Below are 22766 nucleotides of genomic sequence, written 5' to 3'. Positions count from 1 at the left end.
AGGGAAAGGAACACTTGCAAGCCAATTTGGGGAAACTGCTGCCATTTTGCAAACCACTCTAGGGACTTATGATGGAAAAGGTGACCAATTAAATTCATGTTATTATATAAGGGTCACAACAGTTGACTACTTATGGATGATTGTTTACAGAATGATGCACATGATTTTAAGGTACAGGAAAGAGGAATCTATCTTCCCCTCCACCCCGAGTTGTGATTTATAGCTTGAAGCAAAGCCATCAGAGCAAAGCTATCAACTTTCCAGTGATCAGTCACAACAGAAAAAGACAAATGTGATATAAACAAAGGGAAGAACCACAGCAGGGCACTAAATCACCTGTCAAAATTTAAAGCATTGCAAGAGAAAAAAAGAAAGAAACCTAAGTAGATATAAATTCCATTGAGAAATGAGATTATGAGGCATTGTTCAAAAATTGCTCATTTGCCTTGAGGGCTTTGTCAGAGCATCTTTTCTAATTTTTAATTCCACCTTTGTCTGCAGAAGTGTGTGTGTAAAGTGCAGTCAAGCTGCACCCAATTTATGGCAATCTTGTAGGGTTTTCAAGGCAAGAGACTAACAGAGGTGATCTGCCATTGCTTTTCTCTGCATAGCAACCCTAGTATTCCTTGGTGGTCTTCCATCCACATACCAACCAGGGCTGGCCCCAATTAGCTTCTGAGATCTGATGAGATTGGGCTACTCTGTCCCTCCAGGTCTGCCTCAGTAGTCTGGATATAGGCAGGGGGAGCAATAGGGGTGTCACCAGTATTTGTACGGCTTGCATTCCTTGCCCATTCTCCCAGTTATTTTACTCTTCACCTATACCTTCATCCTGCTTGAGTATCAGAAGCCACAACTTCTCTATAGAGCTCTGCCTCCTAGTAGAAAATAATATGAGTCCAGTACCACCTTAAAGGCTAACAACATTTGTGGTAGGGTATGAGCTTTTGTGAATCACTGCTCACTAGGGCTCTTACTCTTTTCTACTGCTACAGACAGACTAACACGGCTACCCATCTTGATCAACCCAGTGGAAGGTACAACAATTCCATTTTGCTAAACCATCCTTCTTTAGCACATTAGTTATAATGTTCATGAAGGGTGAACTAGGGAAAACGGATCTTACCTTCTTGTGAACTACTTCATCTAAATGTTAGTCATTCAATTACATTTTGGGTTCCTAGGCACTGCTCCTGAAGAAACAATAAGAAGGCAGAGAACCTTGAAGACCCAGCATTCATGAAGATGCTATGCTAATCTTCTGAAAACACTGTCCTACTATATATGCTTTTTAAATGCTTCAAGTTATCTGCCAGGCAGATGTGGAAGAGACACCTCCATTATGCAAACAATGGGGAAATGCTGTCTTATCTTTTCACACCACCAGGCCTTCGGGCTGCAAAAGTATGGTTTTGCATTGATTTACATGTTATTTCCCAGATTCAGTTGGCTACAATAACTATTCTGTGAATGTGAAGGCAAGGATGCTCCAGTTTTCTTCCCATTTTCTGCAGCCGCTTTTTCACACTATTTCATCTTCATAATTTTCACAATCTGGAAGGCAGCACAGATTATGAAAGTACTCTTTAGTGAATTTTTTAAAAAAATAAATAAAAATACCTTCATGACCTCAGCAAAGTTCTCTTCTACTGCAAGAAGCAGCAGTATCTGAAAAGTCACACACAGAATCTTCCCACTATCTCTGCACTTTCTTAAATGCCAACGTTAAATTAGATAGTGAAATCAGCTATTAGGTTAGTGAGAGAAGCGAAAAACAACAAAATAGGGTTCTTTTCTTATGTTCAGTAAGAAAAAGAGCAAGGACAAGGTAGGCCCATTGCGGGGACAGGAAAGTGAAATTGTAACACATGATGAAGAGAGGGCAGAACTGCTCAATTCCTACTTTTTGTGAGTCTTCTTTTGCGAGGGAAATAGTTCTCAACATGGCAAAAATAGAACACATAATGAGGGAAGGAGGTTGCAGCTTAGGATCAGCACAGGGGTAGTACATAAAGAACTATAAATATAAATGGATGGTGCGGTCTCATTTGGAATACTGTGTGCAATTCTGGTCACCGCACCTCGAAAAGGATATTATAGCATAGGAAAAAGTCCAGAAAAGGGCAACTAGAATGATTAAAGGGTTGGAACACTTTCCCTATGAAGAAAGGTTAAAACGCTTGGGACTCTTTAGCTTGGAGAAATGTTGACTGCGGGGTGACATGATAGAGGTTTACAAGATAATGCATGGGATGGAAAAAGTAGAGAAAGAAGTACTTTTCTCCCTTTCTCACAATACAAGAACTTGTGGGCATTCAATGAAATTGCTGAGCAGTCAGGTTAAAATGGATAAAAAGAAGTACGGTACTTCTTCACCCAAAGGGTGATTAACATGTGGAATTCACTACCACAGGAGGTGGTGGCGGCTACAAGCATAGACAGCTTCAAAAGGGGGTTAGACAAAAATATGGAGCAGAGGTCTTGTAAAGTACCAGACTTGGAGACGAGCGTAGGGCAACATAGTTTATTCCATGGTACAATACAAGATGGAGAGAGCGAGCACGCGGGCCGGATCCCGCATATATACAGTTGCCGGACTATTCTCCCTGCTGGCCGGTCCAATGCCGACCAGCCGTATTTCCCGCCACAAGCTGTGATTGGCGGATCGTTGCGCCCAGCGCGGAGGCACCTGGATGTTTCTCAGTTACCTCCGCGGCTGGGGTGGACTGATGTCATTCTGCTGTTGTGGCCATTATGAACTGGTTGCGCTCTGCGAACGCCATACACTACACTCCTCCCCCCTTAGTTAGTGACATAGTCCTGGAGGTAGGCGGGAGGCCGGCGCTCCCATGTTGAACGCCTAGGAGTTGCTTGTGGTGCCGGGGCTACTTCCGCATCTGGGGTTTCCCCGGGGGTTTGAGCGTTGGTGGGTTGTGGGTCGGGGTCCGAGGGTTGGTCCGCCTCTGCCGGTGTGTGTGGCCGTGGTGCTGGTGCAGGGGTCGTTGGGTGCCCCTCGGACCCTGCCCCCTCCCTTGTTTCCGTGGGTACCTCTGGGAGAGTCCGGCGGCGTAACTGGTCGATGTGCCGGTGTAGGATCTGGCCCCCCTCGGTGGATACCTCGTAGTGGCGGGAACCCATGACCCGTAGTACCCGCCCGGCTACCCACTCTGGGCCTGAAGCGTAGTTGCGGGCGAACACTGGGTCCCCCGCGAAGAACCCCCTAGCCGCGTCTCTGACCTCCGGGGACCCTCGCATGTCGGGGGCTCTGTCGGGGTTTAGCCGATCTAGCCTTGTGGTGAGCTTGCGTCCCATGAGGAGCTCGGCTGGGCTGACCCCGGTGACTGGGTTTGGAATGACCCGGTTGTCGAAGAGGAACGCGGCTAGCCGGTGGTCCCAATCGCCTTGCACTATTCTGCCCAGGGCCTCTTTTGTTGTTCGGACCATCCGCTCGGCCTGGCCGTTGGTGGCCGGGTGGAAGGGAGCTGACCGGATGTGTCTAATGAGGTACCTCTGGAGGAACGCCTGGAAGTCCCCCGAGGTGAACGCTGCCCCGTTGTCCGAGACTATGGTGTCCGGAATACCGTGGGTGCACAGGACCCTGCGTAGTGCTCTAATGGCTGCTGCTGACGAGGTAGACCCTACGGGGATGACCTCTAACCATTTTGTGTATGCATCTACAATGATTAGGAAGATCTGTCCCTGGAACGGCCCGGCAAAATCAATGTGGAGCCGGGACCACGGTTTCCTTGTGGTCTCCCACCGTGTAGCCGGGGCGCTGGGTGGATCCGGCCGCGACTCCTGGCATGTGCTGCATCTCCGGACCCAGTTCTCTATCTCCCCGTCCATCCCCGGCCACCATACGTAGCTCCTGGCCAGGGCCTTCATTCTCACTATGCTTGGGTGTGTTTCGTGGAGTGATTCCAAGATCCGTTTCTGTAGAGGGGGGGGGACCACTACCCTGCTCCCCCATAGTAGGCACCCTTTGTGGGCTGCGAGTTCCTCCCTTCGCATTTTGTAGGGTTTGAACTCTTCCCCCATGTCCCTCTCTGGCCACCCCCTCACCACCCAGTCGAGCACCCGTGCTAGGGTTTTGTTTTTTCCGGTGGCTCTAGCCACCTCCGCCGCGTGGAGGGGCTGCTCCGGAAGTGACTCGATTGACATGACCTGGTGTGCTGGGGCTGGATCGGGGCCTGTGTCAGGGAGCGGCAACTGGCTGAGAGCGTCCGCGTGACCCATTGCCTTGCCCGCCCTGTGTACCAGCGTGTAGGTGTACGAGTTGAGGAATTGATTCCACCTCAACACCCTCTGGGACAGGATTTGGGGGGTTTGGCGGTCTGGGGCCAACAGACCCAAAAGCGGCTTATGGTCCGTCGCTATTGTGAACCGGCGCCCATACAAATAATCGTTGAATTTATGGACCCCCGCTACTATGGCCAGGGCCTCCTTGTCGATTTGCGCATAGTTCCGTTCCGCCGAAGTCAGGGTGCGTGAGTAGTATGCGACCGGGACCTCCCGGCCATCCGGTAACTGGTGCCCCAGGACAGCGCCCACCCCGTACGGCGATGCATCGCATGCCAGGATGACCGGGAGGCGCTCGTCGAAGTGGTGCAGCACCGCGTTGGAGACCAGGACGTCCTTAACTGCCTGGAAGGCGGCGGCTTGCTTCTTCCCCCACACCCATGGAGCTTTTTTGTCCAGTAACCGGTGTAGGGGTTCGGCGAGGGCCGCCTTGTGGGGTATGAACATGTGGTAGAAATTGAGGACCCCCAAGAAGCTCTGTAGCTCCGCTTTACACGTGGGGGCAGGGGCTTGAACAATGGCCCTAGTCTTTTCCTTGGTCGGGTGGATTCCCTCCGCGTCCACTGTGAATCCCAGGAACTCCACCCACGGCACCCCCAGCATGCACTTCTCCCTTTTAACTTTTAGTCCAGCGGCTTGAAAACGGCGGAGCACCTCCCGGAGGCGGTTGCGGAATTCCTCGGGGTCCGGGGCGGCGATTAAAACATCGTCGAAAAACGGCTGGACTCCGGGGATCCCTTTAAGGAGAGCATCCATTATACTCTGGAAGATTCCCGGAGCCACGCTGACCCCAAACTGTAACCTGTTCACCCTGAACGCCCCCCTGTGGGTAACTATCATCTGTGCCTCCGCCGTTTTGGCGTCCACCGGGAGCTGCTGGTAGGCTTGTGCCAGGTCCAACTTCCCGAAAATCTTAGACCCCACCAGGGCTGCCAGCACGTGGCTGACCACTGGCACCGGGTATGGGTTGTCTTGGAGCGCTTTGTTAATTGTGCACTTGTAATCTGCACATATCTGCACGTCTCCATTTGGTTTGACCGGAGTCACTATGGGGGTCTCCCACATAGCGTAATCGACCGGCTCCAGGACCCCTTGGGCTACTAGGCGGTCCAACTCTGCCTCGATCTTGGGCTTCAAGGCGAAGGGGACCCTCCTTGCCTTGAGCCGGATCGGTCTGACCGTCGGGTCGAGCGGTAGGGAGATGGCCGGGCCCTTGTAACTACCCAGCGACCCATCAAATACGTCGGGGAACTCTCCGCACACCTCCCCGAACCCTCCTGCTGTGGCTGTGCGCGCCACCTCTATTCGGATTCCCAAGGGGCCAAACCATGCAAGACCCAACAGGGTGGTAAGCGGCCGCCTGACCACCAGGATGTCTAGGGGGCCTTTGAAGGACCCCCGCTCCACCAGCACCCGTGCCCACCCCGCTATTTGGACCGGGTTTTGCTGGAAGTCCCGCAATATGAAATTTGCTGGTCGCAGCTGCAGCCCTTGGCCGGGGCGTAGCCTTCTCAGGGTCTCCTCCGCTATTATGGAGATGGAGGAGCCTGAGTCCACTTCCATGGTGCAGGGGGCCCCGTCTATGAGGACCGCCATCGTTATCTTGTTGGGGGTGGTCAGGGGCAAATTCAGTACCTGAAGTGAGGTGGAGGCTGTGGAGTGGGACTCTGCGGCCTCGTGGTGTGCGGTCGGTCGCGGTCGGTTGGGCTTGGCTCGGCAAGCCCGCGCTATGTGGCCGGTCTTCCTGCAGCTTCTGCAGTCCCAGGTCCGGTACTGGCAGTCCCGCTGATCATGGGGGTCGCCGCAGCTGGCGCATTTCGCCCTTTCGCTGGTGCGCTGACTTGGCCATTCGTGGGCTCGGGGGCGCTGTGGAGCTCGGGCGGCGGGTCCTGCGGCGCGTCGCGTCTGGAAGGCTTCTCCCTCGTCCTGGTGCTCGGGGTCCAGCTCCTCGTGGTGGGCGGTCTCGGTCTTGGCCCGGGGGAACGTCCTGGCGGTCCTCTCCCACGCTACCGCCTCGCTGAAGGCGCCCTGGAGGGTGAGCTCTTCTTTGGCGAAGAGCTTCTGCTGGAGCCTTTCGTCGCGGAGGCCCCACGTGAATCGGTCGGCCAGGGTTTCCTCCAGCTGGGGAAAGTTGCAGTTCCCGGCGAGTTTGCGGAGGGCTGCCAAGTAGTCCGCGGCTGACTCTCCTGCGGTCTGGTCCCTTTTGTGGAACATGAATCGGCGAGCCACCCGTGAGGGCTGCGGCAAGAAGTGGCCCGTGAGGAGCCTGATGATCTCCTCGTAGGATTTCTCCGCCAGGCGGGCGGGCGCCGAGAGACCCTTGGCGATCTCGAACGTGGCTGGCCCGCAGACGCTCAGGAGAACATCCCTCTTTGCTCCGGCGTCGGTGATCTTGTTGGCCCGGAGGTAGAACTCGACCCGTTCCGAGTAGGACTCCCAGCCCTCTGGATTTGCAGGGTCGAAGGGCTCGAGGTAGCCGGTGATTCCGCCCTGGTTGGCCATGGTGGCGGCGGCGGTCGTGTCCGGTTGTTCGTTGCCCAAGGTCTCTGTCGTAGCCGATGAGGCTAGGATCCCATCCTCGTCGCCACTGTAAAGTACCAGACTTGGAGACGAGCGTAGGGCAACATAGTTTATTCCATGGTACAATACAAGATGGAGAGAGCGAGCACGCGGGCCGGATCCCGCATATATACAGTTGCCGGACTATTCTCCCTGCTGGCCGGTCCAATGCCGACCAGCCGTATTTCCCGCCACAAGCTGTGATTGGCGGATCGTTGCGCCCAGCGCGGAGGCACCTGGATGTTTCTCAGTTACCTCCGCGGCTGGGGTGGACTGATGTCATTCTGCTGTTGTGGCCATTATGAACTGGTTGCGCTCTGCGAACGCCATACACTACAGGTCTATCAGTGGCTATTAGCCACAGTGTGTATATATATGTGTTTGTGTGTGTATATATATATATATATAATTTTTTTGACCACTGTGTGACACAGAATGTTGGACTGGATGGGCCGTTGGACTGATCCAACATGGCTTCTCTTATGTTCTTATGTTAACTAGTTTCTTCAAATGAAACTAAGTCATCAGGGCCAGATGAACTCCAACCAAGGTTACTAAAAGAATTTACAGACATAATTTCTGAGACCCTAGCTATTATTTTTGAGAATTCTTAGAGAATAGGTGATGTGCCAGAAGATCAGAGGTGAGCAAATGTTGTCCCCATCTTCAAGAAGGGGGAAAAGGAGGATCCAGGTAACTACTGACCTGTCAGCTTGACAACTATACCTGGAAAAGTTTTAGAAGAAATCATCAAACGGCCTGTCAAGCATTTAGAAAGAACACCTGTGATTACTAAGAGCCAGCATGGGTTTCTCAAGAACAAGTCAAGAATAAGTTATCTTTTTTTGAGAAAGTTATTACCTTGCAGGATCAGGGGAATGCTGTAGACATTATTTATCTTGATTTCAGTAAGGCTTTTGATATCCTTGTTGACAAGTTGGTAAAATGCGGTTTGGATCCTGTTACCATTAGGTGAATCTATAACTGGTGACAGATCACACCCAAAGAGTGCTTGTGAATGGTTCTTCATCCTCTTGGAGAGGAGTGACCAGTGGAGTGCCTTGAGGATCTGTCTTGGGACCTGTTTTGTTCAACATCTTTGTAAATTATTTGGATGAAGGAATAGAGGGAATCAGGGCTCTTTTTCTAGCAGGAGCTTCTCTGCATATTAGGCCATGCCCTCCTGATGTAACCAATCCTCCTGGAGCTTACAGTAGGCTCTGTACTAAAAGCCCTCTAAGCTCTTGGAGGATTGGCTACATCAGGGGGGCATGGCCTAATATGCAGATGAGCTCCTGCTAGAAAAAGAGCCCTGTAGGGAATGCTTATTAAATTTGCAGATGATACTAAATTGGGAAGGGTTGCAAATACAGTAGAAGACAGAAACAAGATAAAGGATGATCTTGACAGGCTGGAAAATTGTGCTGTAACTAATAAAATGAATTTTAACAGGGATAAATGTAAAGTTGTGCATTTAGGTAGGAAAAATCCAATGCATGGTTATAGGTTGGGGAAGACTTGTCTTGGCAGTAACATGTGTGAAAAGGATCTAGAGGTCTTAGTGGACCATACACTGAACATGAGTCAACAGTGTGATGCGGTGGCTACAATGGCAAATGCAATTTTAGGCTGTATCAACAGAAGTATAGTGTCCAGATCATGCGAAGTGATCATATCACTTTACTCTGCTCTGGTAAGACCTCACCTGGGGTAATGTGTTCAGTTTTGGGCATGGCATTTTAAGAAGGATATAGACAAACTGGAACGGGTCCAGAGGAGGGCAACGAGGATGGTGATGGGGCTGGAGACCATGTCCTATGAAGAAAGGGTGAAGGAGCTGGGCATGTTTAGCCTGGAGAAGAGGTGGCTGAGAGGTGATATAATCACCATCTTCAAGTACTTGAAGGACTGTCATATAGAGGATGGTACAGAATTTTTTCTGTGGCCCCAGAAAGTAGGACCAGAACAGGTTGAAATTAAATTAAGAGTTTACGGCTCAACATTGGGAAGAACTTCCTGACAGTCAGTGCTAAAGTCAGAACTTCCTGACTTCAGTGGAACAGGCTTCCTTGGGAGATGATGGCTCTCCTTTCCTGGAGGTTTTTAAACAGAGGCTAAATGGCCATCTGACAGCAATGTGGATCCTGTGAATTTAGGGGGAGGTATTTGTGAATTTCTTGCGTTGTGAAGGGGGTTGGACTAGATGACTCTGGAGCTTCAACTCTATGATTCCATAAGATTCCACATAATATTCTTGTTGACAAACTGGTAAAATGTGGTTTGGATGCTATTACTGTTAGGTGGATCTGTAACTGGTTGACAGATTGCACCTAAGCAGTGCTTGCTAATGGTTCTTCATCCTCTTGGAGAAGAGTGACAAATGGTGGCTCAGGGATCTGTTTTGCTCAACATCTTTATAAATTATTTGGATGAAGGAATAGAGAGAATGCTTATTAAATTTGCACATATTAAATTGGGAAGGGTTGCAAACACAGTCGATGACAGAAACAGGATACAGGATGATCTTGACAGGCTGGAAAACTGGGCTAAAACAAATAAAATGAATTTGAACAGGGATAGATGTAAAGCTCTGCATTTAGGTAAGAAAAATCAAATGCATAATTATAGGATGGGGGAGACTTGTCTTGGCAGTGGTATGTGTGAAAAGGATCTGGGGATCTTATTGGATGATACACTGAACAGGAGTCAGCAGTGTGATGCAGTCAGAGCTTTTTTTGTAGAAAAAGCCCAGCAGGAACTAATTTGCATATTAGGCCACAACCCCCCCCCCCGATGTCACCCTTGTTTCACGCAGGGCTTTTTTTGTAGAAAAAACCAACAGGAACTCATTTGCATATTAGGCCACACACCCTGATGCCAAGCCAGCTGGAACTGCATTTCTGCTCAAAAAAAGCCCTGGATGCAGTAGCTAAGAATACGAATGCGATTTTGAGCTGTATAGTGTCCACATCATGTGATGTGTTTGCTCTGGTTAGACCTCACCTAGAGTATTTTGTTCAGTTTCTGGGCACCACAACTTAAGGATATAGATAAGCTAAAACATGCCAGAGGAGGACAATGAAGATGGTAAGGGGTCTGGAGACCAAGTCCTATAAAGAAAGGTTGAAAGAGCTGGGGATGTTTAGCCTGAAGAGGAGAAAACTGAGAGGTGATATGATCACCATCTTCAAGTACTTGAAGGGCTGTCATATAGAGGATAATATGAAGTCATTTCCTGTTGCCTCAGAAGGTTGGATAAGAAACAACGGGTTGAAATTAAATCAAGAGTTTTTGGCTAAACATAAGGAAGTACTTCCTGATAGAGTGGTTCCTCAGTGGAATAGGCTTCCTTGGGAGGTGGTGGGCTCTCCTTTCAAGGTTTTGAAACAGGCTAGATGGCCATCTGATAGCAATGCTGATTCTGTGCACTTAGGCAGATCATGAGAAGGTGGGCAGGAAGGGTTTCATTAGTGCTTAGTTCTTACTGACACACCCAAGGAAATGCTGATTGCCACTTTGGTGTTAGTCAGCAATTTTTCTCCAGGACAATTTGGCCAAGGATCTTGGAGGGGTTTTTTGCCATCTTCTGGGCATGGAACAGGGGTCACTTGGTGTGTGTGGGGGAATTTCCTGCATTGTGTAGGGGGCTGGACTAGATGACCCAACTCCATTGTTCTGTGATTTGTGATGTACCCAAGACTTTGACTCCTGTATCTTTTGAAAGGCCAGGATTTCTTAATGGAAAGACTAATTTCGAATATGAGTTTCCCACCTGCATCTTTCTAGATGTCTTCCAGCCCTTTTTTTCATGTGTTGGGCCCATCATGATTTGAGACAGGCTCAGGACAGCCAAAGATGCTATAAAATCATGGGCCAGATCTGACAAGGAGCACTCTATATCAATGTTGAAGTCCCTCAGAACAATCAGTCTGGGTGTCTCCAGAACCACATCCAAGAACACCCCTACCAACTCAGACAGTGCCCACTGGGGAACTGTGTGGCCATTAAACAAGCAGAATGCCCTATCTGTCTTTAGTCCTCTAGCACAAAATCAACACCAGCTATAGTTTGTACAGGGAGTTTGCAGAAGTTGAAGAACTCACAGGGAGCTCTCTTCCCTGGCCACTTATGTGGTGTTGGTGGAGATGAAGACCTCTGACAAAGCTGGTTCTCATGGCATGAACATTTAATGGCATATATAACGTTGGAAGATGAACAAGTGAACGAGCCCAAGATGGTGTAGTTAATGCTGTTAGGTGCAGTGATTGTGCTGTCTGAGTATATGTATGCATTGCATCCTACAGATCAATGGTACAGCCATAGGCACCTGCACGGCCCCACAATATGCTAACATTTTTATGGCTAACTTGTAATAATGCTTCCTAGACTCCCACCCATTCATACCTACCTTATACCTGCATTACATTGGTGACACCTTTATGGTCTGGACACATGGTAAAGAAGCCCTGGATGCATTCCACCAAGCATTCAATGACTTTCACCCTACCATCAACCTGACAATGAACCAGTCTACATTTTCTGGACACCACTGTAAAAATACACAATGGACGCATAGACACTACCTTATACTGGAAACCTACTGACTGATAAACATACCTGCATGCCTCCAGCTATCATCCCAAACATACCAAACGATCCATTGTATACAGCCAGGCTCTACGCTACAGCTGCATTTGCTCCAATTCTACTGACAGATTCTCACCCGAGGCATCTACAACAAACCTTTTTGGAACTAAAGTACCCACCTGATGAAGTCAGGAAACAGATTAACAAAGCCAGAATGATACCCAGAGAAAACCTGTTACAAGACAGACCAAAAAAAGACAATAACAGAACACCACTGGTGGTCACACACAACTTTCAAGTGAAAACAGTTCAATGTATCATCAGCAACATACAACCTTTGTGGGACAGTGACAGCTCTTTCAAAAGTACTGGGAGGGTAAACCTTTTCTTGCACACAGACAGCCCCCTAAACTCCTCACCCACAACAATACAACATCTCATCTGAGCATGGACACCAGTACCAGAGCTTGCAATAAACCCAAGTGCCAACTTTGCTGCCACATACACCCAGACAACACAATCACTGGACCTAACAGCATTAACTATACCATCTCAGGCTCATTCACTTGTTCATCTTCCAGCATTATATGTGCCATTAAATGCCAACAATGCCCTTCAGTTCTCTACATGGGGCAAACAGAACAAACCCTGCACCAAAGGATAAATGGACACAAATCTGACATCAGGAATTACAGAACTGAGAAACCTGTTGGAGAACACTTTAACCTTCCAGAGTATTCAATGGGTGACCTCAAAGTAGTTGTTTTACTGCAAAGGAACTTCAAGAACAGAATGGAGAGAGAAATTGCTGAATTACAAATTATTATGAAACTTGGAACAAACACCTCCCCAGGACTAAACAGGGATATTGGGTTTTTTTTATCTCATTACATATGCTAAACCCACTCTCACTGAGTATAGCTATATATCCATAGTACTCCAATGTGTTTCTCTTTTAGAATAGTGTATCAGAATAATGTTTTTAGTAGAAAATGACTGGTGCTTGCACAGGGGACTACCTTTACCTTTACTCAAATAAGAGATATTGGCTGTTTATCTCATCACATATACTAACCCATCTTCCACTATATGTTGATATATTCTTTTTTTCTAAGGGCAAACTAGAATGATGTTCATATGTGTGTTACGTGTTTAAATTAAACCTCTTGAGAAACTAATGCCCACATTTTAAACCCAGAGCTAACATCACAACATACTCTTATTAATGGCACTTCACATAGACATCAGTCTGCTATTCTGACTTATATTGCCCCTTTGTTGATGCAGTCCAGTTAACATAAACTAACAATAACAAGATCCCAAATTGTGCTTCTTTTTATCTGCTAACAAACATTTCCATGATTTTGCACACTAATTCACTGCCCACTCTCTCTATATTTGGACTGTTCGCCATTCCATACTATTATCTGATGAAGTGTGCTTCTAGCACACAAAAGCTTACATTCTGAATAAAATTTTGTTGGTCTTAAAGGTGTTACTTTGTTCTATTTTCATTATTGCATATGATATCTATTTTGGGATGCAAACCAAGTGTGGGACATATCCCATTCATGTGTAGTAATGGAGGGAAAGAAACAAGGGTAACCACTGGCTCAAACAGAGCCAGATTAACCATAAGGCAAACTAGGCACCTGCCTATGGGCCTCATGTCTTTGGGGGCCCCGGGTCAGCTTCCCTCCCCACAAGGTAAAAGAGGCGGCTACCTCGGGCAGCCTCTCTTGCTTTCCCCGCCGCCCATTTTTGCCTCTCCCACTATCCACACCACCAGTTTTCATTTCCCCTGCTCTCCCCACCACCCGTTTTCACCTCTCCCGATATCCACGCCACCCGTTTTTGCTTTCCCTGCCAACTGTTTTTGCCTCTCCCGCTCTCCCCACCACCCATTTCACTTCCCCTGACCTCCCTGCCATCCATTTTAGCCTCTCACACTCTCCCCACTGCCCGTTTTCGCCTCTCCTGCTCTCCCCTCCATCTGTTTTTGCCTCTCCCGCTATCCATCCCGCTCTCCCCACCACCCATTTTTACTTCCCCTGCTCTCCCTGCCACCCATTTTCACCTCTCTCAATCTCCCTGCCACCATTTTTTGCCTCTCCTGCTAACCCTGCTGCTCTTGCTGCCCATTTTTGCCACCCCCACTCTCCCCATTGCTCTTGCCACCCTTGCTGCTGCTGCCACTCTCCTTTTTAATTTATTTTTAAAGTGTGTGACGTGATTTTGAGCCCCAGAGCCCTTCCACCTAAAATTTTATTCCCTGGGCCCCCACAACTAAAATGTTCTGGCTTTGGGCCTGGCCGGGCAGCTCTGCTGTGCTGAGCAACATAGCGGTGGAGCAACAGAGAGCATCCTAGGTATTTCATCTGTAAGACCAGAAGTAACCATGAGACTGATTTATGGATAAAACTGTGCTGTTAATTAACTATTGGTTTTCCTAGTCCAGGGGTGGCCAAGCTTGCTTAACGTAACAGCCACACAGAATAAACGTCAGATGTCTGAGAGCTGCAAGACATGAATGTCGGATGTTTAAGAGTCACAAGACAGGAAGGAAGGCAAGCAAATAGATGGGAGGTGGAAAGAAAGCAGTTTTAATCTTTAATGCATTCTACAAACTGCCAGCTGGCTTGGCTTGGATAAGTGATTTAAAGAGACAAAGGTCTTCTCCAAGCCAACTGATGGAGTGATGAGGACTTTGAGAGCCACAGAATATGTGTGAAAGAGTCATATGTGGCTCCCGAGCCACAGACCGGCCATCCCTGCTTCCAAATCATCCATTTTATCCATAGTAACTGATCTCTGTAGTCTGGAGATGAGCTGCAACTCCAGGGGATCCCCAGATCTCACCTGGAGGCTGACATTGCTAGCTCTAATGAATTTGGGCGAGCCAACCAGCTGCTCTGGTACCAAACATTCTTGCTCTTCTTCTTCTTCCTCTGAATTTCTCTGGTTACATTTCTATATTTTGGGTGATGATATCAATCTGATTTGTGGCTAGTTTTAAAATACAAATATGAAGTACCCTGTAGTACATAAAATACTTTTCTTGAATATGAGGCACCTTTACAAGAAATGGGACATGTGACCCATATCAATATGCTCAGTACAGTTTTAGAGCACCTCCTTTCTGTAGAATATGTATGCATGCTTACCTTTAAATAGGATGCTTATCTGTTGAAGGTTATTTCTACTTGCAGTTGCAATCAGGGTAGTTAAAGAGTCACAAAATGGTTGATGATCCCTCTTCCACACTTACTGTCCAGTGCATGCCAGATTCTGTGAATTCTGTTCTGCATTAGAAACTATGTGCTAACTATTCATCTTCAACATGAATTGTAAGGATATTCTCATATATGCGGAAAATTTTAAAATAATCTCCCAGTCGTTACCAGCCATAAAGTCATAGAGTTGGAAGGAACCCCCAAGATCATCTAGTTCAACCCCTTGCACAATGCAGGAAATTCACAAATACCTCCCCCTAAATTCACAGGATCTGCATTGCAGTCAGATGGCCATCCGGCCTCTGTTGAAAAACTTCCAAGGAAGGAGAGCCCACCACCTCACGAGGAAGCCAGTTCTTCTGAGGAATCACTCTGTCAGGAAGTTCTTCCTGACGTTGAGTCGGAAACTCTTTTGATTTAATTTCAACTGACTGGTTCTGATCCTACCTTCTGGGACCACAGAAAACAATTCCATGCATCCTCTATATGACAGCCCTTCAAATACTTGAAGATGATGATCATATCACTTCTCAGCTGCCTCCTCTCCAGGCTAAACATCCCCAGCTCCTGCAACCTTTCCTCATAGGACTTGGTTGCCGGACCCTTCACCATGTTCATTGCCCTCCTCTGGACTTGTTCCAGCTTGTCTATATCCTTCTTAAAATGTGGTGCCCAAAACTGAACACAATACTCCAGGTGAGGTCTTACCAGAGCAGAGTAAATTATACTATCACTTCCCATGATCTTCACACTATACGTCTGTTAAAACCCCAAATTGCATTAGCCTTTTTAGTCACTGGTGCCTTTAGGCTGCAGTGTGGGGCATGGGCAGTGGGGCGTGTGCTTCAACTCTGAGATAATTTGTGAGGGAGCCCCCAAGATTTTGACTGCCTAGGGGCCTCCACAGGGTTTAATCTGGCACTGGGCTCAAAGCTGTCAAAGGCTCAAGCCTGTAGGTGGATGACAGAGATCCCTGGCAGATTGAAGCTTTGGTGGTACACAGAAAAGCCACGCTTCAGGCCAAACCAGACAAGACAATCAAATACCTGTGAACAGATCTTGTTTAATGAATAAAGAGTAGTTCCAGGTGTTAAGATTACAGCTGCAGAATTGGAGGAATTAACCCTTTCCCATGTGCTACTTATCCAGTCAAAGTTGCTCTCCTAGATTCCACAAGACAAGTAAGAGTTGCAGAGAAGGTTCCAGGTTTGAAAAAATGGCAGTGTTCCGGGGGGGGGGGGGAGGTTATCAAGGCAGAATTAAAGGCTCCTGCTACAGCTGTTATTTATTTCTTTTTTAAAACAGCAAGAGATTTCCTTATAGATCTCCTGACTTCAAATACAGATTTCTCCTGGGTGATAATTTTTTTAAAATTGAACTGAGGTAGCAGATGGGGGGGGGTGTTGAGGGGACTTTATATCACTTGGTGTCTCTGGATTGGCTCTGTACTATCACCTGATTTCCCAGGTCAGGAGCATTATGGGTAGTATGTACCTCAGCTGGGATTATCTCTGGTTCTCTTTTCTAACCAGCAGCAATGGCAAGCAGGATTTGTGCCACATATTGTCCAACAATATTCAAGCATTCAGCAAACATATGGTTAAATTATCCACTGTGTTTTATCCTCTCTGTGCCTCTGTTATTTTTCTATAAAATGAGGCCAACCCTTTTGCCCAGTCTCAAAACTGATACTGTGCAATATAAGCACGATAAGGTGCTAAGGCCATAAATAAAAGCCAAAGTTAATTATGTAGATAAAGACTGCATGAGGAAGATGTGTAAGGAGAAATCCCCTGCATTGTGACAAAATAAGCACTGTATACAATATTATACAAAAACATGTCATTAAATCTCAATGCTGAAAAGAGCTATGACCTATATCAGGAACACTTGCAATTTCCTCTGTATTGTGTCTGTGGTTAAAACTGGCCTGAGCCTTTAATTCTAATTTCCTTGCTACACAGAATAAGGAAAAGCTGTTTTTCAGCCTTCCCAATTCTTCAGGTGGTAACAAAAAGATGTAGTGACATGCAGAATCAGGGAGATAAAGGGGGGGGGGGGGAAGGCTGATTGCTTAAAGGAAGACCTAACCTCCACCTCTCCAAAAAGTTAATGTCAAGCGCTCCCAGAATCACAGTCTCATTAAAAACAACATAATTAAAAAACACCAGCATTAGAAGCATTTAGAAAGCATGGAGGAAGCACCCGCCCCCTCCACAAACCCAGCGCTTCGCGAGCGCCGGCTGTGGAGGGTGCAGTGTGCTTCCTCCATGCCTGTCTGCCTGGCTCCAGCTCTGATGCTTAAAGCAAGCGCTGGGATTGGAGGGCAGAGGGAGCGATCCTGGCGCTTGCTGTAAGCGTCAGAGCTGGAGCCAGGCAGACAGGCACGGAGGAAGCACGCTGCCCTCTCCGCAGCCGGCGCTCGCAAAGCGCTGGGTTTGCGGTGGGGGCAGCGTGGAGCGATCCCAGCGCTTGCTGGAAGAAGCTGGAGCCAGGCAGGCAGGCGCGGGGGAAGCGCCGGGATTGGAGGTGGAGGCAGCGGATAGCCCCCAGGAGGAAGGTGCGTCCTATGGTCTGGAGCGCCTTATGGTCCGAAAAATACGGTAAACTCCTCCTGTAGATATTAAAAAGGATGAAAGAAGTTCACTGGCTAAATATCTGCACAACAGGTTGCTTTTAAAGGCATAGGAAACACAGCCAGTAAAAAGCTGCAAGCCCCTCATAAATATCCTTTTTGGGATAACTGCAGAAAAGCTTGTATGAACTTCATATAATTTGAAATTAATTCATTATTTGCAGTACAATTCTCTGCTACCTTTCACAGCAATTTCCCAGTGTTTCAGCCAAGAAAAAGTATGAAAAATAGCTGTCAAAAGATTTTCTTGAAACCAAGCAAGCTTGGGTGTAGCTTGAGGCAGGATCCCAGTAGTAGCAGCTGAAGGAAGGGCCTACTAAATGTGTCAGCATATTTTGAGGTAGAGCAGCTGCCAGGGCCCAGTGTGGGTGGTACACAGTGCTGGGATTCCTGATGGCAATGGCAACAGTACTCCCAACTGCATACACTGGCCAGTGCTGTTGAGGAAGGGGTGTGTAGGTGGTGCAGGCAATTGAACACGGGGATTAGGAGTGCTTGCAAGCTAGAGAAGAACACAAACAGATAGAAGAAGATATTGGATTTATATCCCACCCTCCACTCTGAATTTCAGAATCTCAGAGCGGCTCACAATCTCGTTTATCTTCCTCCCCCACAACAGACACCCTGTGAGGTCGGTGGGGCTGAAAGGGCTCTCACAGTAACTGCCCTTTCAAGGATAATTTTGCCAGAGCTATGGCTAACCCAAGGACATTCCAGCGGGTGCAAGTGAAGTAGTGGGGAATCAAACCCGGTTCTCCCAGATAAGAGTCCACACACTTAACCACTACACCAAACTGGCAAAGATAGATGCATGCAGGTGTGGGGGTGGAAAGAGAGGACCCTGAGAATGTATGAAAAACTTGCAGACCACCCACTTTCCACCTCCATTTGGCTCAGGATGAGTTTCAGAGAGATTTTTCTGAAAATGAAGTTACTTCAGAAGAAGAGGAAGGTTTGGGGGGGTGCCCTGGGAGTGACATCACAGGAAGAGGTGGAGTTTTAGTTCAGTGTGCCCCAGAAGTGACATCTGGAAGTGAAACCACAGGAAATGACATAATTCCTATCTCCCAGCTCCACCCCCAAAGTCTCCTGGCTCCACCCCCAAATTTTAGTGGGCCATGAAGGAGAAGTGTAAAAATAACTGGGCCACGCGGGGGGGGGGGGAGTTTGAGAAACCCTGCCTTACAGGATTTTGGGACAACGGAAAGTAAGCAGAGAGAGAGAGAGAAATATGCATGGTGCTATAGCATTGGAGTTTAAGGTAGCCTATCTTCCTCCAGCTGTCTTTGGCTTCCTGGTTTTCTTCGCTATTTGATGAGAGATGGGCAACCCCCAGGTATCTTAATGAATAATAAATTATACATTTTTACAAAAACTGTGCAGTTTTCTCAGAAGACTCATTATACTTGTGCCCATCCCCTCAAGATCTGTGCACCTGCACAGATGCACTGTCATGCAGCCACCAAATTTTATCCCCTTAAGGGGACATTCTACAACAGCCCTGACACCACATTTACACACCCAAGGTATGTATGTATCCATGACACAGCATCTCATATTTCTGGCTAGACAATGTATCTCAGTGGTTCTTGGAACCCAAAAGTGACTTTTTCACAGGTAGGCCATGAGACAAAGAGGGAGGAGGTGATTTGAGAAAGGAGACTTTGACAGGCTTGATGGTAAATTTGGGTTTGCTGCAACATAACGTGTGAAATGGCCATGAAATACAGCTCGTTGCTCAAGAATTCTTGATACTTATAAATATTAAAAATACTTTAAAATGTCACATACACTTGTTCAACATTAAGCAGCATGGCACTACTTTGCACATTGGTCCTGAAAGTAGAGTAAACACAGAATTGAACCTCACTTCAAAGAGTTGGCTTTTCACCCAAACACTTTGGCATTCCCTGAAGAAAATGAGTTGGCAGAGGGTGCCAGTTGCATTGGCCTTCATGAGGCATCTGAAATGGAAATGTGGCTGCAGGAGTTGGACCATCCTTAGCAGTTAAAGCCAGTTAAAGCCGTGTGATCCTTTCCAGGGAATTCATGCAAGTGAGGGTACAAACAGCTTTGAGTCAAAAGTACACCACTGGCGAATGCAGGACAGAGTATGAAAGGGAACTAACTGTAAACAGAATATCCATTGTGGTTAAGGCACAGCAGAATTTTCATAGGGTGCTTTCACACACACTAAATAATCCATTTTAATACAATTTACTATTAGATTTTACTGTGTGAAATGGAAAAATCCACTTGCAAATGGTCGCCATGTGAAAGCACCCATACTGTCAGCCTGAATAAGGGGCCTGAGTACATTTGCTAAATACACTAACTTCTTTTTCCATATTGGCATTTCATTTGGATATCTTGTGTGGCTTTTTAAAATACTTTCCACTGACATCACATGACAGCAGTTTACAAGTCTTTTAAAAGCACTGGTTTCCTAATTTTCAGGCTCATTTCTATGCACAATCACATGGATTAATGCACCCCAAAAAGGTTTTAAAATGCCATTATTTCAGTGAGTGTCAGTATAGAAACCTGATGGACCAAAACCAGAAAACAGCATCCTGCAATTCTGTTGGCATATCTTAGTATTGTTCTGTAATTTCACGTGATAGCAACAGCGAGGGCATCTTTTGGAAGAGTAAAGCGTCGAGGCGTGTGCTGCTCAAATGCCTCAAATAATTTTCATCAGCAATGAAAAAGAAATGAGACGTGCAAGAGAAGCTTACATTCAGCCCTAATTCCAGCCAATGTAAGATTCATATTTAAAGTATAAGTCCCACACATTAAGCAAACATATTAAGTAAACATACCCATATCTCACTTTAAGCATCATCTGTCAATGGGCTTAGAAACCTTGACAAAAATCACCACCTGCCATGAAATGCTAGACAATTAGCAGTCTCATTAATACATTTTCCTTACCCCTGCCACAGAGATGCAGATTGCACAAACCCATTTGCTCACAGGATCCCTGGCTTTCCAACTCCTCCTCCTCCTCCACCCCGAGTTCCTCTTTCCATCGCCTCCTTCTTGAGGACTTTTTAACGATCTGGAAGACCTTCGTAACTTTCTTCATTGGTCCACACCACCGCAGAGAGAAAGAGAAAGCACAAGATCTACAAAATCTTCTGGGAGCCTACATTTTAGCAATCTTGGTTCCTTTAAAAAAAACGGAATGGCATTAAGTCTATTTTTAAAAAAAGCCTAGTCATTTCAGTGACACCCACAAGCGTAGGCATAGCTGTACAAAAAGGTAGCACAAAATCTTTTCATCACTCAATGGAAGCATGTGGTGAGAAAGAAAAAAAAGAACAAGGCATGAAACCACAGCCCGCTGTGGCACTCTCAAAAGTGCGAGCGCATAGAGCTCTTTGCTGGGAACTTGTGAGAGCAAACAACTCTGAAAGGCAGCAAGCTCATTTTACAAGGTTTCCAGTGTCTGCTTTCAACACTGTATACATTCTGGCAGATTTCAAATGTTCTGCGGGCATAAAGAGTCAGTGCTGGTACAGAAGAAGCAGCGACTCTTCCCCAACACAAGAAGACTTGCTCGAAGGGTTAGAAATAGTCAGCACAGAGAACAAAATATCAGTTGAGATGTGGAAGAAAGGTACCCCACATAGTCTCTTGTTCCCCACTAGTCATACCATGCTTATTTTGTGACCTCAGTTAACTTTCACTTATCATATTGTGGCCTATGACTCAATTAGCCCTTTGGAAGTGAAATTGCCTACTGAGAAATGTCACCCCAGGTTTGCCATGATTTGTGAAGCTGCAAAACCAATTAATGGGAAAAATCAGAAATCCATCTGCGAATAATTGGTTCATTCCAAAGACAGAAGAAGAAGAAAAAGAATTATAACACTTAGGCATATCACGAAACCACTCTTCTAGATGCACAAGATGGGGGCGGGGAGAGGGAGTTTGCTCTACAGTCTGAGCCAAGCCAGAATTCCACAACCACTTTTAGCTTGATCCTGAGCTAAGGCAGTGGTTGGAGGGACTGAGATAATGTTGAAACACTAATGTGAGGTGACTCATTACCCACTTACACTCATGTGACACTCCAGCAGCCTTAGTGGCACAATAGATACATATCACTGGCATGCATAAGTATGGGGTCAGAAGTGAAAGTTGTGCCCTTGCACTGCCAAGGTTAGAGTAAGCATCAACAGCCATAGCCAGCCCCACTCATCATACCAGGATAATTTTTGATGGTAGCACCAGGGCCAGCACAATCCAGGAGCCAGGTCAAGCAGAAATTAATGGTTTTTTAAAATCAATCATGCTGGAAAAAAATGTTCTAGATGAGTAGCTGTGTTAGTCTATCTGTAGCAGTAGAAAAGAGCAAGAGTCCAGTATCAACTTTGCCTAACAAAATTTGTGGCAGGGTATGAGCTTTCATGAGTCACTGCTGATTTCTTCAGATTCAGCTGGAATGAGAAAAAAATGTTGTTAGTCTTTAAGGTGTCACCAGACTTCTGTTTTTTCAAGAGACATGTGTTACTCTAGTATTTCTGTCCCCATGCATGTTCTCAAACTCAGCATCCAGATCCTGCCCCAAATTCAAAGCCATCTCTGACTGATAGTAGCAAGTCAGTAGGTGTAGATACCACCATCTCCTCCTAAAGAAGCACATATCCTTGGCTGTATGTAAGGTTGTCAGCTCTGGAAACTGGGGAGGGTGGGGTTTGGGTAAGGGAAAGACCTCAGTGAGATATAATGCTATGCTATAGACTCCATCTTCCAAAGCAGCCATTTTCTCCAGGGAATTAATCTCTGTAAACTGGTGACCAGTTGTAATTCCAGGAGATCTCCAGCCACAATCTAGAGACTGGCAAACTTAGCTGTAGACAAAATAGGCAAGGTCCCTGCATCTTTTAGAAATGTACAGAAGAGAGAATTTCAGCAGCCGCCATTTTTCTCTTTTCATTATGAAAAGTTGTTATGACAGCCCTGCCCACTTCCCTCAGAGGCAAGATCTTCTCTCCATTTTTCTTTCCCTTCTATGACTAAGCCACCCTAATTATCTGTTTTCTTCTTTCATGAATAATTTTGGCTGTCCCATCCTGACACAGTATAACAGCCCAGGAACCTGAGTGAAGGAAAGAATGGAAACCCCTTTTAACTTATATGACTTAAATGACATTTGAGAAGCTTTTATACACCTATATACACCTGTATATATACACACACACCTAGATATATTAAAAAGGTAAAGGTAGTTAGTTCCCTGTGCAAGCACCAAGTAAATACTGACTCATGGGGCGATGTCAGATCATGCCGTTTTCTTGGCAGACTTTTTATGGGGTGGTTTGCCATTGCCTTCGCCCAGTCATCTACACTTTACCCCAGCAAGCTGGGTACTCATTCTACCAACTATTTTACACACTGCACCTATTGACAGTGCTACCTTATATTGGCTTAACTGTTTAAATTAT

At 46.7% G+C, this 22766-nt stretch overlaps 1 protein-coding gene across 4 annotated transcripts in view; it reads right to left on the bottom strand.

Annotated features, from left to right (window-relative positions):
* Positions 1–22766, bottom strand: part of GRIP2 (glutamate receptor interacting protein 2) — a 637553-nt gene that overhangs the window by 299558 nt on the left and 315229 nt on the right. Inside the window, exon 1 of one of the 4 annotated variants that reach the window (XM_060239635.1) lies at positions 20248–20452. The exons of 1 other annotated variant lie outside the window; for it this stretch is intronic. In XM_060239635.1, the coding sequence (XP_060095618.1) occupies positions 20248–20401 (154 nt within the window). In that variant the 5' untranslated portion in view covers positions 20402–20452. Of the gene's footprint in view, positions 1–20247; positions 20453–22766 lie in introns of those variants that run through there. 2 more of the 4 variants (XM_060239628.1, XM_060239627.1) reach the window with 2 other exon arrangements.

This window comes from Heteronotia binoei, chromosome 5 (genome assembly GCF_032191835.1).
Source record: "Heteronotia binoei isolate CCM8104 ecotype False Entrance Well chromosome 5, APGP_CSIRO_Hbin_v1, whole genome shotgun sequence".
In the NCBI taxonomy this organism is placed as follows: Eukaryota; Metazoa; Chordata; class Lepidosauria; order Squamata; family Gekkonidae; genus Heteronotia; species Heteronotia binoei.
The sequence above is the reverse complement of the archived record's forward strand: the minus strand, read 5'-3'. Positions and strand labels throughout refer to the sequence as shown.